Consider the following 17,924-nt stretch of genomic DNA (forward strand, 5'->3'; position numbering starts at 1 on the left):
CTTTGTATAGGTACTTAAAACGATTTAAAGTCATGAAACCAAAGGTTTTAAGAAGCTGGTGCAGGCAAATTTTAAAGGGATTGCAGTTCCTGCACACTAGGACTCCTCCTATTATTCACCGGGATCTGAAGTGTGACAATATTTTCATCACAGGACCCACTGGATCTGTGAAGATTGGTGATCTAGGACTGGCCACCTTAATGCGCACATCATTTGCTAAGAGTGTCATTGGTGATTAATAGTTTATAGTTTTTAGTTTCATTATTGGGAATTTGTACCTTTACATGATATATCTTGGTTCTTTTTTTCCCCATTCCCCTGGCCTCCCTTCAGCCCCTCCCTATTTACAAAGACTTTGTTTCTGTTTTTTCCTTTTCTCATATTTATTCCTTTCCCTTCTTTCCTTTCCCCTACCCCTCCCACTTCCACTTCCCCTTTGGACCTTTTCTTCTTATTTCACATTATCTATTATGCCTTTTGCTCCTCATTTACACTTTCAGTTTCTCACACCAGAGAAATGATTCGGTATTTACACATGTGTGTCCTATTTATTTCACTTAAGAGTATCACCTCAATGTGCATCCATTTAGCTATAAATGTCTCTAGTTTCGCATTCTTTATAGTTGAGTAGTACTCCATTTTATATAAATCAGATTTTATTAGAACACAGCCACATCTACTCATTTATGGATTATCTATGGGTGTTTTTGCACTGCAGAGTTGAATAGTTGTGTGACAGATATTATGGACTACAAAGTACAAAATGTTTATTCTAGTTTTTCACTGAAAATTTTACCAACTCCTGGCCTAGACTGAATTTGTTTTGAAATACCTTATAGTGACTTATTTCAGAGACATCTTAGTGTATTTCTTTTGAGGGATATATTTAGGGTCACTAAAAAGTTCTGAGGACTTAAGGAAGAGAATTTATTAAGTTCATTCAGAAAAATATGAACTAAAATTAGTAGAAATTAAAAACATCATCTTAACCTAATGTTGAGCATTACAAATTGTACTTTATTAGTATGGAAATTCTTTGTTTTGTATAAATAATACAAATTTTATAATTTTAAATTTGCTTGTGGGTAACAAATTAACACAGGTACTGTGTGGGAAAGGAATCTTGGTGGATATATTTTTCTCTTTAATAAAAATATGATATATTATAGGAACTCCTGAGTTTATGGCTCCAGAGATGTATGAAGAGCACTACGATGAATCCGTTGATGTCTATGCTTTTGGAATGTGTATGTTAGAAATGGCTACTTCAGAGTACCCTTATTCTGAGTGCCAGAATGCAGCTCAAATATACCGTAAAGTAACCAGTGTAGGTATAATTTTATTGTTTTTCACAAATTGCCATGTTTCTTGTTGAAGTTGGTAAAACTGATTTAGGCAAGCCTAATTTGGGGCCATACTTTTAAGTGGTAGAGTAATTGTCTAGCGTGTGTAAGGCTGCAAAGAAAGGAAGAAAGAAAGAAAAAACCCACAAAATCCCCCTAATTTTAGTTTAAGTTTATGTAATGGTAATTTAACAATTATAATGAGACAAGCTTTATACTATATATCTGCCCTCTGTTGAGTCATAAATGCTCTGTATTAGTGTTTTGGGGAAAATACAGATATATCATCTATATTTATTTGTTTCTAATGAATTCTTAGATATTTATTAGATGAATCTTAATTTTCACAGCTGAATAGGAAAGATTGTCTAAAAGGCTTTGAAGGTTTCTAATAAATAGGGTTAAAAGCCTGATTATGAGAGGGCATTCACAATATAGTTCTGTATAAACACACAATTGAAAACTACAGTGAATACTTAAATTTTAAAAATTATAGTAGAGGACACATGAGTGCCTTTAGTTAGTTGCATGGTTGTGGCTGCCTCAATGTTCAGAGTCAATTTAAAATATTTACGTTTCATGGTCATTTGACTTCGGGGAAGAGCTAGAAGTTGCACAGTGGTAGATTGGGTAAATAAGGTGGATAAAGACACACAGTAAGTAGTGATTTTTATGAATGTGCTTTTTCATTGACTGGCACTTGCAGCATTATTCACTGACCTCATAAAGACACTCAGGTAAGAGGACATCTAGAACTGCTTCAGAAAGTGACATTAATAACGGGATAAGTGTGTTTGAAGCAAGAGGGAGCATATTGAGGGAGATTAATTGTAATGTCTCTTTTCCTATAATACTTTTTTTAAAAGTTGAAATATTCACTGTATATTTTGATTATACTTTATATTTGAGCCACTGCTATGAGTTATTTTTTTTTTGTTAGTGATTACAAGAAGAGAGAGAGACCTTTTGCAAATGGGAAGGGAACCAAGACATGGAGGAGGGAGGGAGGGAGGGAAGAAGAAAGAATTAAAATGTGTTATGTACGTATACCAGCTCCCCATGATGAATGTAATCATTATGTACTACAAACATGTACTAAAAAAATTAGTTGGGCCTGGTGGCACATGCCTGTAATCTCAGCACATGGGAGGCTGAGACAGGAGGATCACCTCAAGTTCATTGCCAGCCTGGGCTACATAGTGAATTCAAGGCCAACCTGGACTATATAGTGAGACCCTGTCTCAGAAAACCAAAAGACATTTTTTCAATTAATTAAAAAGTAAAAGTAAAAGAAATTACAAGGAATACAAAGATGAATTAGAAGTTTTCTACTCTCCTGGAGCTTACATTTCTAGTAGAGGAATAACAAATTTATAAATAACTATAAAATAAGAGGATATAATTGTAATATGGGACATAGCAAAGGTAGGGTTATTATTGTTTAGAGGACTATATCATATACAGTTTGGTGGCTAAAGATAGGCCATGAAAGAAATTATTAGCATTTTGTTAGCTATTATTAATAGGTAATAATTTAAAAATTTCTTTTAAATTAATGTTACTTTTAATATACCAATTAAAATTATAAACATTTATGGGATATGAGGTGATATTTTGATGCACACAATGTGGAATTATTAAATCAAGCTAGTTATATCCATCACCTCATTTGCTAATCTTTTGTTTTGAGACATTAGAAATTTACTTTCTAAGTTGTGTTGAATATATATTATTATTGATTGTGGTTACTTATTTAAGTAAGTTAAATAATACATATTAAACTTATTTCCCTTGTCTAATTGTAACTTGTACCCTTTGACTAATGATTTCCTATTAACAATATGCCTCTCCAGCCTCTCGTAACCATCATTATTTTTTTTAACTGCTGAGTTTGACTCTTTTTTAGGTTTTACGCATAAATAAGATCATGTGATATTTATCTTCTTGTGCCTGGCTCCTTTTACTTAGAATAATATCCTAAGTTCATCCATGTTGTTGCAAATTACAGAATTTCTTCTTTTTTTAAGGCTCAGTAGTATTCTATTGTATGCTAAATACCGTGTTTTCTTTCTCCATTAATCCACTGATGGATACTTGTTCCTATATTTGACTGTTGTGAATGATGCTGCCATAAACTTCATGGGAATGTAGATATCTCTTTCAATATGTTGATTTCACTTCCTTTGGACATATATCCAGTAGTTAGTTTGAATCGGTAGTTCTATTTTCAGTGTTTTTTTTTTGAAGCATCTCCATACCTTATCCATAATAGTTGTATTAGTTTGTATTTCCACCAACAGTGTATAAGGGTTCTTTTTCTGAAGCAATTACTTTGTCACTGAACTATCTCTTTAAGATTTCCGTTTTCTATATATCCTCACCAATACTTAGCTTTCATCTTTTTAGTAATAGACATTATAACAGGTATGAAGGGGTGCCATTTTTAATGCATGTGATAAACGATGTACTTAGTTTTTAATCCCTACAAGAAAGGTATAATCTTCAGTTTATAGATGATAAGATTGCAAAACAGACATTGTGACTTGGCCAACTTCCCACAATTATTGATAATGGTGGATTTTGACCTTCAGGCTGTCTGACTCTAGTGATTTGTAAAGGGAGACAATAAGACATAAAAGCAAAATTCAGAATGTGAGACATTTTGTAGGACAAATGACCTAGTTTCTCCAACAAAACAATTTCATGCAAAAGGGGAGGAGGTCTTTTATACATTGTAAGAGACTTAGAAGTAGTGTTGAGCTGCTAAATGTTTAACAGCTGATTCTCTGAAAAAAATAAAGCACTGATTCTTAGTATATACCGATTTTTTGTGCTGTAAATTCTCTTGCTATGGCTGGTATCAAGTTACTGGTGTGACCTCACACCAGTCAGGAAGGGATGCACAGTGGCACTTTTTATATGCAATTTCTACCACAAATGTATAATAGCTGTAAACAACCTCAAATGCATGAATAATGGTAAAATGTAGTAAAATAGGAAGCGATGTTTTCAGTATTTATTGTCTTGTCTTTTTAGTACAATTTATTTAATTGTAAGTTTACATAATTTAATTTTTAAGAAATGACTATGTTTAACAATTGGCTTACAAAATTCCTGAAAATATCTCTTATAAGTTGCTATGAGCCACCTCCAGCACATGTATGGACCCTGTTAAGATCCTGATTTGAACAAACCAATTATAAAAAGACATCATTTAGGCAATTTTGAAAATTAGAGTGTGGATTGTGTATTAGATAATATTAAGACTATTCATGATCATTTTAGATGGGATAATGACATAATTCTTTTTAGAAGGGTCTCTTTATTAGAGGTATAAACTGAAAAATTTATGGATGAAGGGACATAATACTTTAGATTTGCTTTAAAATACCCCAGGATATGAAAGGTAGGCAGATAGCTGAAACAAGGCTGACACACTAATCATTGTTATTGAAGATGGTGATGGTTTTGTTAGGCTTAATTATACTATTCTACATTTTTTTGTGGCACTAAGGATTGAACCCAGGGCCTTCATTCTGAATTACATCCCTAGCCTCCCACTTTCTTTTTAATTTTTATTTCGAGATAGGGTGTTACCCTGGCTGGGTTTGAACTTGTGATCCTTTCACCTCAGCCTCCCAGAGTGTGCCACTGCACTTGGCTTACTATTCTACTAGATTTTTAAAAATTTCTATAAAAGCTCAGGAAAAAATCTGAGAATAGTGGTACATGCCTGTAATCCCAATACTGTGGGAGGCTGAGGCAAGAAGATTACAAGTTAGAGCCTCGCTTGAGCAATTCAGCAATTTAGTGAGACTCCGTCTCAAAGTAAAAAATTGAAAAGGGGATGGGGATGTACCTCAGTGTGAAGGCCCTGGATTCAATCCCCAGTACCACTAAAATGAATGAATGAGTGAATTAATTGATAAGCTGAGAAAAAAGAACTAGAATGTCTTTTTTAGTTTGGGTTCATAGTTTGGATAGTCCTAAACAGAAAACTATTTTGTACTTGATTTGTAAGTTATAGTTCCCCATTTCATTTAGGAGCAAAAAAAGAAGGCACACAGGGTTCGAAAATGGGTACAGGGTCAGTGAAAAAGTCAAAGAGGGTTTTTTCTGTAAATACAATAACATAACTCCAGTCTTTAATAACTATTATTTTATATTAAAATTACAAAAATGGCATGTCACAATTCACATTTCCATTGCTCTTACAGTTTATTTAGCATATAATACTGAACTTTTCAATTCTGTATACTGTTAGGTAGTGTGATAGGCATAGAAGTGGATCTTAGATTGCCTCAATCCATGACAATTATTCTAGTATACCTTTCTGCTTCCATCTTAATTTGGAATTTTCTATTAAATGGTTATAATAATACTTGGATTATATTTTTAATTTAAAACTCAGAATGAAAGGTAAAACAATGTAAAACAAGCAGATTTAGGCAGCTAACCCAGTTGTCATAGAAACATTATCAGTTGTCTGACCTGCATTTATTTGTTATTTAATTTCTAGAACCTGATAATTAGCATAAGGTAGGTTCTCTTGATATTTCAGTGTTATTTAAGGATAAAATAATATGGATTTCTCAAATGTTTTTATTATATGTATATATTTTTCCATACATGCATATATAGATATATAAGTATATGGTGGTTCTTTGCTTCTAACCATTCTAGAAGACTTTGAAATATTTTGGATCGGGATATTATTTTTCTAATTGAGATTTTACTGTATGTATACTTTGAGATCCTACTTTTTTCCCTACTTAATATTACATTATGAGAATTCTCCATGTCATTAATTATTTTGAGAATATTTTTAGATTCTATATATTATACATACATTAAAACATAATGTATACATCTGCTTTGTTGTAGGTTTACATTATAATTTTTCACTCTTATCTGTAGGGCTATTACAAAAATCTTTGTCAGTGTTACTAAACTTATATTGTATGTATATATTTACCTCATTTAAAACTTCAGTGTAGTTTAGTAATAAAAATGACGTTTAATGAGTGTCATGTTGATCTGGACTTTTAATTGTTTAATTCGTAACAAGAAACCATTTTTCTCCTCCCAGGGCATAAAACCAGCCAGCTTCAATAAAGTCACTGATCCTGAAGTGAAAGAAATCATTGAAGGATGTATTCGTCAAAATAAATCTGAAAGGTGGGTGCACATATAGTTAAGTGACATAACTGATGGATACATTTTTCGCTTATCTTGCTCTGGGTCATTTTCTAACCTTTCAGTCATGCTGGGTATGACTTCAGTAGAAGCCAAATCATACAGTCTAGAGTGAAATATATCGGTGCATGTTGTTTGCCATTTTAGATGGTGATACCATGTTCTGAATTTTCCTTGTGGTGACATTTACAGGGTGTGTGTGTGTGTGTGTTTGTGTGTGTGTGTGTTGTGACAAACTTTCATCACCTTTAGCTATCAATTTAACAGTCAGTAGACCCTTACTAGTTAAATTGTTATCAGTTAAGAGTATATGTATTTTATTTGAGCATATATCTTTGTATCACAATAGTGGTAAAGCTAATATGGATATTTTTGTTTAAGAAGTAGGAAATTTATATTTTTGTATCACAATTTGTGTTTTTCTTATGGACATCTCCTTTAGTCTTAGCTTTTAGTTACCTTTGAGCCTTAGAAAATTTTAGTCTTATATTGGTGAGTTCATCTTTTGATTTGTATCTCCTTATGATGGTGTTTAATAGAAGTGATATGTCATTTATAGAAATCATTTCCAGCTATGTTTCATTGATCCTCCCTTTTTAAAAAATTAGTTTTCTATCTAGATTTAGTGTTACATATCTAAGAATACATAAAGCCGCTGAGGTAAGACTTGTTTAATTATGGGTATTATAGAACATTCTTAGTGTTCATACTGACAGGCTGCAACTAGGTTTTTTAAAAAAAACTGTAGTAAAAATGCATAACTTAAGATTTATCATTTTAGCCATTTATAAGTGTATAATTCAGTGGCATTAAGCACATTCTCATTGTTGTACAACAGTCATTGCTATCCATCTCCAGAACTCTGTCATTATACCAAACTGGAAATCTGTTCCCACTAAACAGTAATTGCCCATTCCTTCTTCCCTCTATCACCTGGTAATTTCTATTCCACTTTTTGTCTCTATGAATTTGCCTGTTTTAGGTATATCGTATCAGTGGAATAAAACAGTTTATTCTTTGTCTCACTTCATTTAGCATGATGTTTTCAAGTTTGATACCTGCTATAGCATGAATCTGATTTTCCTTTTTAAATTTTTATTGTTTTACTTTTTGGTTTTTTGAGATAGGGTTGCAGTTTGTAGCCTAGGCTCACCTTGAATTCACTACATAGCCCAGGCTGGCCTTGAATTCACAGTCCTCCTGCCTCAGCCTCCTGAGTGCTGGGATTAGAGGCATGTACCACCATGTCTGATTAGTTTTCCTTCTTTTTTAAGGCTGAATAATATCTCCTTGTGTGTATCTACCACATTTTGTTCATACATTCATTCATTTATGGACACTTAGGTTATTTTCATCTTTTGGCTACTGTGACAAATGCAGCATGAGTGTTCGTATGAGTATCTATTTCAGTCTCTGCTCTCAGATCTTTTGGGTATATACCAAGGGTGGAATTATTGGATCATATGATAATACTATGTTTAATATATTTTTTTAATAATACATGTTTGCAGTACATAATATTTACATTCCTTGTGTGGACTTGGTATGTGTATATAACACATCTTAGTTCCTTTTTTTCTCCTTTTCTCCCCCCTCCATCGCTTGATCCCTTTTCAATTTGAGAAAGATCCATTTCCCTACTTGCTATTATTTATCTTAATTTACTCTTTATTTAAAATTTTGGTTTCTCATATAAGAAACTATGTGATATTTAAGCTTGTATATCTGGTTTAGTTCACTTAACATTACAGTCTCTAGGTGCATCTATTTTCCTACAAAGGACTCAAGTTTATCCATCTTTATGACAGAGTAGTACTCCATTACATGTAAATACCACATTTTCTTTATCCAAGCATCTGTTGATGGACCTTAGACTGCTTCCAAGATTTAGCTATTATGAACTGTGCTGCTATAAACATGGTATATATGTATCCCTGTGATATGATGTCTTTAACTCTTTTGGGAAGATACGTAGAAGGGAAACAGCTGAGTCAAATGGAATTTCTAGTTTTAGTTTTTTGAGGAATCTCCATTCTGATTTCCATAGTGGTTGTACTAGTTTACATTCCCATCAACAATGTAGAGTGTTCCTTCTTCCCTGCAGCCTCACAGCATTTGTTATTATTTGATTTCTTGATGATAGCCATTCTTTATGGGGTAAGATAGAAGCTCAGTGTTGTTTTAATTTGCATTTCTCTAATGGGTAATGATGTTGAGTATTTCTTCACATATTTATTGGCCATTTGTACTTCTTCTGTGAAGTATCTATTCATTTCACTTGCCCATTTTTTTTTTTGGTACCAGGGATCGAACTCGGGTCCTTGTGCTTGCGAGGCAGGCGGCAGAACCACTGAGCTAAATCCCCAGCCCAACTTGCCCATTTTTAAAAATTCTGTCTTTTATTTTGGTTTGCTGTGCAACTGAGGTTCTGTTTAGAAAATTCTTGCCTATGTCTGTGACCTCAAGAGTTTTACCTATTTTATCTTCCAGCACATTAAATGTTTCTCTTTTAACATTTAGTTCTATGATGCCTTTTGACTTTAGTTTACTACATGGTAAGAGATATAGGTCTAGATTCAATCTTGTGCAAGTAGATAGCCAATTTTCCCAACACCATTTATTAAAGAGGCTGTATTTCCTCCAGTGTATGTTTTTGGCCCCTTTATCAATAGTTTAATGTATCTGAGGTTGTTTTTGAATCCTCTATTCTGTTCCATTGATCCTCATGTCTGTTTTTATCCCAGTACCATGCTGTTTTGGTCACTGTAGCTTTGTAATATAACTTCACTCCCAGGATTGTGATGCCTCCTGCTTTGCCCTTATCATCCAGGATTGCTTTTACTATCCTAGATCTCTTTTGGTTCCATATGAACTTTAGGATTGTTTTCTCCAGTTATGTAAAGAATGCTATTGGAATTTTGACTGGGATTGCATTAAATCTGTACATCAATTTTGGAAGTATGCCCATTTTGACAATATTAGTTCTGCCTATCCAGGAACAGGGGATATCTTTCCATTTTCTGATGTTTAACTTTTTGAGGAACCACCAAACATTGTACCACAGCTGTATGCAACATTTTGCATTCCCACCAGGAGTATATGAAGGTTCTACTATTTCAGTGGTTTTTTTTTTTTTTTTTTTGGTACCAGGGATTGAACTCGGGACCTTGTGCTTCCAAGGCAGGTGCCGGAACCACTGAGCTAAATCCCTGACCCTATTTCAACATTCTTATCAACACTTTCTTTTTTCTTTTTTTCAATATTGAGAATTGAACCCAGAGCTTCACACATACCCAGGCCCTTTTAATTTTTTTCTTTTGAGTCAGGTTCTCACTAAGTTGCCTAGGCTGTTCTTGAATGTGGGATCTTCCTGCTCCTGCCTCTGAAGTACCTGGGATTACAAATCTGCTCCATTGCTCCCAGCTTCAACACTTGTTATTTTCTGGTTTTTGATAATAGACACCCTAATGGGTATAAAATACTATCTCATTGTGGTTTCAATTTGCATTTCCCTAATGACTAGTTATGTAGAGTATGTTTCTATGTGCTTATTGGCCATTTATATATCTTTGGAGAAATCTCTATATAAGTGCTTTGCCCATTTTTGTAATTTTTTTCCCTTGTAGTGGGGATCAAATCCATGACCTTACACGTGCTAGGCAATTACTCTATTACCGAGCTATATCCCTAGTCCTCATTGCCCACTGTTAAGTAAGCTCTTGTTGTCATTCAGTCATAAGATTTTAGACATGATTTTTTCCTTTTTTGTACTGGGGCTTGCATATGCTAAGAATGTACTCTATCATTGGATTATACTTTCAGATCCTAGACATGCTTTTTAAATTGAGGCTAAAAATACTATATTGAAGTAGCTGTTTTAGTTTAGATTCTGATTGTTATCTGTATTGCATGATAATTATGATCTGTTACTAAAGAACATCGATATTCAAAAGGATCATGGCATATTAGTGTATTAGAAAAAGCATAGTCCTCAATGGCAGAACTAAGATTCAAACGTAGACTCATTTTTAGCTTGAGCAAGTTACTCAGTTGTTCCCCCAAATAAGTAATGTTTTGATGACTAAAAGGATAATTTATATATATGTATATATAACAGTAAGAATTTTTCAATAAATGATGTCTTTTGCTACTATTGTTATACTTACATACTGTGATCAAAAAATACAGTGAGTGTTTAATTTAAAAAATTATTATAGTAAAAGAAACACATTATCATTAATCCCCCTCAGACTATACTTCGAACATACTTATCTCATCATTCCTGCCACTTTCTGAAGCAATTCTGAAAGTCTTTCACCATGTCTTTAGTTGCATTTAGTTGCCTTGATATCCTGAATTGATTAAAAATGTTTACCTTTCATGGTCATTTTTAAAAATAAAATTTATTTTAATTTTATTCCATTCCCCCCTTCCTCATTTTTGACTCTGAGGAAGAGCCAGAAGTTGTACAGTGTCAGATTCAATGAATAAGGTAATACTTTTATAAGTCTACCTTTCCATTGAAGGCATTCAGCAGGAGTGTCACCATAGTTTTTTGTCACGCCTCCTCAAGACATAAAAGAGGACATTCAGAACTGCTTCAGAAAGTGGCAAGAATGATGGGATAAATGTGTTCGAAGTGAGGGGGAATAGTTTGAGTGGGACTAATGGCCATATGTCTTTTACTTTAATACATTAAAAAATTAAACATTCACCATATATTTTGATCACACTGTGTATCCCTGACTAAAAATGCTTAGACAAAATTTTCATTGAGAGCCAGAGGGCTAAACACATCTTACTTTAGCATTAAAACAATTAATTGGAACAAACTTATTTTTAATAACATTGTCTTAGTTAAGAATGTACCTTTTGATCACTAAAAATGTCAAGGATTGAAAATTCTCCACTTATAGGACATCATGTTATACATATGCTTTTTCTGTTTTAAGTAGTACAGGAGGGGCTCTCAACATAGACATTATGGAAAATATCAATTTCAGCTTCCCTGCTCTGTAATACAGATAAGTATTACATGCCTTATAAGAAAAAAATAACTGGGGCCGGGGATTTAGCTCAGTGATGCTGCGGCCTGCCTTGCAAGAGCAAGGTCCTGAGTTTGATCCCCAGTACCAAAAAAAAAGAGAGAGAAAAATCACTGCACTAGCTTATAAAAGATTCTTTTGATGTCTTATACTTTGTTTTTCTTCAGAAATGGTTAATCTTTAATGTGAAGCTAGGATTGTATCCATTATATGTTTACTATGGCCTAAAACCAATGTTAAATCCTTTAAGAAAACCACTGGACTTTGCTGAACCACCTTAGCTTCACCTGTGGCATTCTTCTAACAAGTGAAATACACTGACTAGATTATTGTTAGTGAAGTCAGTGTATTTAAAACATTTGTAAAAGAGTTTGAATTTCTAATTTAGGTTTTATGTCTGGGGCAATTTTTACTTTCCTTTGCCGGGAATCTTTTGAGTATTACTAACTTAAGTGGCTTAGGGAGACTAATCAATGTGCCTGACATGTATGATAGTACTTTTCTAATTCTCTTTAGGCATACTTTTATATATGTTAAATTTAATTTTCTAGATGTATTACTTTGTTGGAATTTTTTGGGATCCCTAGTAGTAGGTTGGATATAAGATTTAGTTTTTATAACAAGACAGATTAATGGTTTAATTATTAGGGAATTTAAAATAAGGTTGTTGCTTTGATATAATTTTTACTAATTAAAAGATTCACATCTTGCTTATGATTGGAAGAACTGATAATAAGATATATATTTTGTTTATTAGGTTGTCTATCAGGAACCTGCTAAACCATGCATTTTTTGCTGAGGATACAGGACTGAGGGTGGAGTTAGCAGAAGAAGATGATTGCTCAAATTCATCCCTGGCTTTGAGACTCTGGGTTGAAGATCCTAAAAAATTGAAAGGCAAACACAAAGACAATGAAGCTATTGAATTCAGTTTTAATTTAGAAACAGATACACCTGAGGAAGTAGCATATGAAATGGTAAGTAAATCTTAGCTACTGTTTCTCCCATCCTTTACTGGTAGGAGAGTCAATTCCTTCCTCATTCTTATTGCTTTCTTTCCTCTCATTTTCTCTTTTTATTCTTTATTTAAATTGTGTTACTGTGAAATGTATCTCAACATAGTATATTAAATTTGTGTGCACAGTATAAAGAATAATAAAATACTACTTTTGTTAAGAAATAAAAATTACTGCATTTTAAGCCACCCATGTGAACCTCCCAGCTACATTCCCTTCCCTGATCACTCCAGGCAATATCTACCCTGACTTTCCTGTTACTCATTTCTTTATTTTTCATTTTTGTTTATACAGGTAAAATATTGTATCACTTTGAAACCCTAAGTAGCAAATATACCCCTAGCTGGTTACACAGGGACTATTGGTGAGATCAGATGCTGAATTGCAGGGGAGGATAAGCTAAAGTGAGTCTCTGGGTCACTGTCTGGCTTTGGGCTTCCTTAGAGTATATAAGAGCTGCTTCTGGGGAAATCAGAGTGCAAGGTCGTGAATGAGTGTGGAGAAATAAACCCATAGCTCAGCACAGTCAAGGCTTCAGCAGGGCTGTTGTGTGGACCAGCAGTTAGCTTTCTGGTAACCATAGGGTCGGATGAGGTATGGGCTGCCCTGATTTTTCTGTTTCTGATCTCCCCATGACCATCCCCTACCATCAGTAGATCACAGCAGGTAACTACTCTGAGGTGCAAAGCGTGTCCACACCTGCTCCAGGCAGCTGCAGTGCTAGTGGGGAGGCATGCTGGAACTGTGGCAGCATATGGTCAAGACTGGTCATGACCAGCCCTGTACAGCCTGTCTGAGCCAGACTCACCTGTGCATTCTGGCCTCAGGATAAAGAAAATAAAAGATGGGGCAATAATGGTAGGGATCTTTGAGATGAGATTATAGGCCTTACCATGACCATCTTTCTAGTCACACTATTCTAGTCTGGAATGATTATCTTGGACATCTGATGCACAACTATCATCTGAATATTTCCTTTTACTGTTTTCTTATTGCTTTAATTTGTACAATGAACATGCATTATGTCAGAATGAGTAAAACCAATGTAAAATTACTTCAATTTAAAAACCTGTAAGTCTAAAATGGAATAACTATTTCTTCAATTTTACCAACATGCAGAGATATAAAAATCATAATACATCCCATCTATACTGTAGTACATACAGTGTTTTAAATTTTCTGCTAGCTTCTTAAGAGTTCATGGGAGGTACATTGTTTGAGACTTGCATGTATGAAAGTGCCTTTTTTCTTTCTTTTTTTTCAGTCATTAAAGGGAACCTTGTATTTCACAGGCTTTATTTTGATGGCAAAAAGACTGCATTATAAAATTACAATAATAATAAAAATACAAAACTGAAAAGGATTGTTCAGAGGGAGTCAGGGTCTCCCAATCCTGTCATGGCTCAGCGGTGGCTCAGCTGGCTGCTTAAGGTTGAAGGGTGGGTCTGAGATGAACCTGCAGAATAATCCAAGCTGAGCATCACCTGTTGGACCTAGGGACCAGACCCCGGGAATGCTCCCATGGACCTTCGAGCTGGGTTTGCCTTGGCATCAAGGCACTGGCTCTGGGCCTCGGCTCCTGGAGGTCAGGCAGGTCAGACAGCAGCATCAGGGAATTCATCTGGATTTCACACTACAGATACTCAGTGTTGGCAGGGTTCATGCCATGGGCCTAAAGCTAATCAGCAAGTAGGGAGGCTGCAAGTGAGGCTGAGTATGCCTGACTATACTGTGGCCTGTCAGCCACACCCATGTCAAAAGACTGGTTTAAGAATTCCTCCAGGTTAAAGCCAACACCATAGCCAGCCCCACTGTCCTTTGGTGTGCCTGAGTACACAGGAGGTAGGGGGTCTTTCACCTGTAACTTAGACAACTGGTGGGTCACCAAGTTGACATCAGGTGACTCTCATGTGGAAGGCTGAGGGGCCCCCCCCAGGGTCTAGAGGGGGTGGACCAGATGGGAAGTAAGGCTGGCACAAGCGACTGGGGGGCCAGAAGGCTAGTGGAGGTGGTAGTTTGGAGTGATGAAGGGAAAGAGATGGGTCTAGGAGGGCCAGTGGGGGGGGGGGGGGGAGCAGGGAGTAGGCAAGCAGGCTGGGGTGCAGGAGTAGGATTGGAGTTTACAAATTGTGGTGGGGGACCAGTGGGCTGGGCTATAGGGCCATGGGGAGGACTGGTGGGCTGGGCTGGTGGTGTTGGGGCTGGAGCTGGGGCTGGAGCTGGAGGTGGGCCAGTGGAACAGACCATTTGAATCCAGTGCTCTAGCTGGCTTTGATCATTGTCATGAAAAACCAGTCCAGTCGGGATTAGTAGAGCCCCCCCGCGGGCCCCCCCCCCCCGTCCCAGGTTATCCCCGCCTTGTGTTCCTGCTGGACCATGAAAATCCAGTGCTCTAGCAGGCTTTGATTAGTGGAGGGCCCCCAGGTCCCAGCCCCGCCCCTCTCCACCCCCACCCCAATGTTCCCACTTTTTTTTTTTGGTACTGGGGATCAAACTCAGGTCCTTGCGCTTGTGCAGCAGGCGGCGAAACCACTGAGCTAAATCCCTGGCCCCTATGTTCCCTCTCTTGTTGCAGCTTCTCTCCTTGGCTTGCTCTTGTCACATCCAGTGCTTCTCCTGCTCTCATTGGCACTCCTGGGCTGTCATGGGTTTCTGAGGCTCAGGAGCCTCCAGGGATACACTAGGGCCATCTCTTCAGTTGGCTTCGCAAGGACTTGAGTAGGGTGGCTTTGAAAGTTGCCTTAGTGTTGTCTGAGATGGCACCCTCTCTCTTTGGTGGGGCAGGCTCACTGGTGGAGGTGGCTGAAGAGTCAAATCAAATCAGGTGCAGGACCTGCACATGATGGGAGACCTGGAGGAGCAACTTCATGGCACAGTCCTCACTGGGAGCCCAGGGACTGGGCTTCTCAACATCTGGACAGCCAGGCTCACTAGCCACAGGCTGCAGGGAAGGCTGGAAACATCTCTTGGTGGATGCCCTCCCGTCATACATAGAAGTCTTTAATCTCAGCCACAGTGTTCTCCTTAATGCACTGTCCAGTAAAGGCTTCATGGTCAAAGGCAAAGTCAAAGGGTGGGGCACGATCAGGTTCATCATCAGGGTCATGATACTTGGTCAGGAAAGGGTGATGAAGGGCAGCAGCTGCTGAGATGCGGGCACTGGTTCAAAACGTAGCATATGGCCCAATAGTGAAAGGGCCTGGTGGTCAGCACCTGGATACACTCTCCCAGGGAACAGGCTGGTGTGACAGCAGGCTCTGGATATAGGCCCACACTCTTTCAGCCCCTACAGCCTGAATCAGCTGGTAATGGGGTACCCAGCACCATCACGATCAGTTATAATTGATGCACATAGTTTTTGCTTGGGAAGAGCTGGCACTGGGCCAGCATTTCACTAAATATGCAACCCACAGACCAGAGGTCAGTATTCTGGGACACGGTACCAGCGAGTAGCCACATACTCAGTCATGAAGTACTGGTGCTCAGCAGGGGAGGTACACAGGCCACAGGCCATACCAAAGTCACCAATCTTTAGCTCATGGTTCTCATTCACCAACAGGTTGGAGGGCTTGAGGTCACGGTGGATGACCTGAGCTGAGTGCATGTACTTGAGGCCCCACAGCAGCTGATACAGGTAGTAAGGCACATGCTCCAGTGTGAGCCGCTGTGAGGACTGGATGATCTGGTGCAGATCACTCTCCATCAAGTCCAAGACCACATAGACAGATTTGAACTCTCCATAGGGTACAGTGGGCCTCAGTATGTCCTTGATGACAATGATATTTTCATGCTTGAAGTATTTGAGGATCTTCAGCTCCATGAGGGTCGGCTTGGCGTTGTTCACCACATAGAAGCAATGGGGCTCTTCTTGATGGCCACCTGTTGGCCCAGGAGGATGAGGTGCACAGAAGACACCACCCCATAGGTCCCATTGCCTATGGTATCAATGATCATGTACCCCTCCCCCACATCAAAGGTCAATCAAAGGAGCAGGCTTTGAGCAGAGCCAGGTTCTAGGCAGCCACATAGGCAGCAGTGTGGGCAGGTTCTGCCTTCACTGACCCAGGGGGCTCCCCAGAGCTGTCCTCAGCCATGGTGTCTGTGTGGAGACACTGGTGAGGAGGGGCCTTCCCCTGTGGGCCTCCGTTTGCCCTCTGTGGGTTGGGGAGTGGGACCAGAGAGGCTGTGTAGGGGGTGAAAGACAGCAGCAGGCATGTAGCAGACAACATACACCGGGAATCTGAGCCTGGAGCCTAAGCCGGCTTCCATGGTGGGGGAGGGCGCTGCGCAGTGCGGTCCAGGAAGAAAAAGGCAAGGCACTCGGGCTTCTTCTGGACCACACTCACCGAATGGCGCCTCGCCCCCCATGCCTCCTCAGCACTTTGGAGGTCCCAGGTCTCGCTGGCCTTTGTACTTAATTGATTATTTTGGCTTGCCAAATCATTTTATGTGTTGACAGTTGGTTTTTTGTTTTTAATTTGGAGTCATTGTTCCATGCTCTTTTAGCTTTTAGTATTGCTGTTGAAAAGTCCAAAGTTATGTTTGTGACCCATTTTTTCCTCTCTGGAGGATTGTAATATCTACTTTTTCTTCTCAGTGATCTAAAGTTTTACAATGAAATAATTCAATTTGGATCTATTTCCGTCCACTATATTAGATACTGTCTGGACCCTTTCAGATTGTTAAACCATATACTTTAGTATTTTTATTTTTTATTTTTAGGTGTGTTTTTGTTTGTTTGTTTGTTTCTCAGTACTGGAGATAGAACTCAGGACCTTGCACTTGGGAGGCGCAGCGCCATTGAGTTAAATCCCTGGCCGTATTTTTTGGTGTTTTGAGGAGAGGGCTCACTATATGGTTCAGCCTGGCCTTGAACTCACTGTGTAGCCCAAGCTGGCCTTGAATTTGTAGCATCCTCCTGCCTCAGCCTCTGGATTGCTGAGATTATAGGTGTGCGCCACCACCCTCAGCAAACCATGTACTTTGATTTCTAGGATTTTTTTCTGGCATTTTGAGACAGAGTCTTGCTTTGTAGTTCACAGTGGCCTTGAACTCACTATGTAGCCCTGGCTGGTCTCAAACCTGGAGCAGTCCTCCTCTCTCAGTGCTAGGATTTCAGGTGTGCACCAACCATGCCTGCCACTGGAAAATTTCTTAAAGTATTTAATTGATGATTTTGTCTTTCTGGAACTGCTGTTATTTGGATGTTGGGCCTCTTGGATTGGTTCTCCAATGTTCATATCTTTTTTTTGTTTTCCATCTTTTTAGAATTCTCTTTGGCAGATACTATTAAGTTTATTTTTTAATTTTTCTATTGGGTTTTC

At 37.7% G+C, this 17,924-nt stretch overlaps 1 protein-coding gene and 1 pseudogene across 14 annotated transcripts in view; one reads left to right on the forward strand and one right to left on the reverse strand.

The window, feature by feature from the left end:
- Wnk3 (WNK lysine deficient protein kinase 3) overlaps positions 1–17,924 on the forward strand; it is a 220,166-nt gene that overhangs the window by 40,967 nt on the left and 161,275 nt on the right. For all 14 annotated transcript variants that reach the window (XM_021251218.2, XM_087189626.1, XM_021251217.2 and 11 more), the window contains 4 exons: positions 11–231; positions 1,170–1,327; positions 6,433–6,521; positions 12,342–12,561. In XM_021251218.2, coding sequence (XP_021106877.1) covers positions 11–231; positions 1,170–1,327; positions 6,433–6,521; positions 12,342–12,561 — 688 coding nt within the window. The remainder of the gene's footprint in view (positions 1–10; positions 232–1,169; positions 1,328–6,432; positions 6,522–12,341; positions 12,562–17,924) is intronic.
- LOC106008547 (mitogen-activated protein kinase 7 pseudogene) lies at positions 14,081–16,694 on the reverse strand (annotated as a pseudogene).

This window comes from Heterocephalus glaber, unplaced genomic scaffold (assembly GCF_053883595.1).
Source record: "Heterocephalus glaber isolate CG9 unplaced genomic scaffold, H.glaber_assembly_v1.0 deba00001545, whole genome shotgun sequence".
NCBI classification, from domain to species: Eukaryota; Metazoa; Chordata; class Mammalia; order Rodentia; family Bathyergidae; genus Heterocephalus; species Heterocephalus glaber.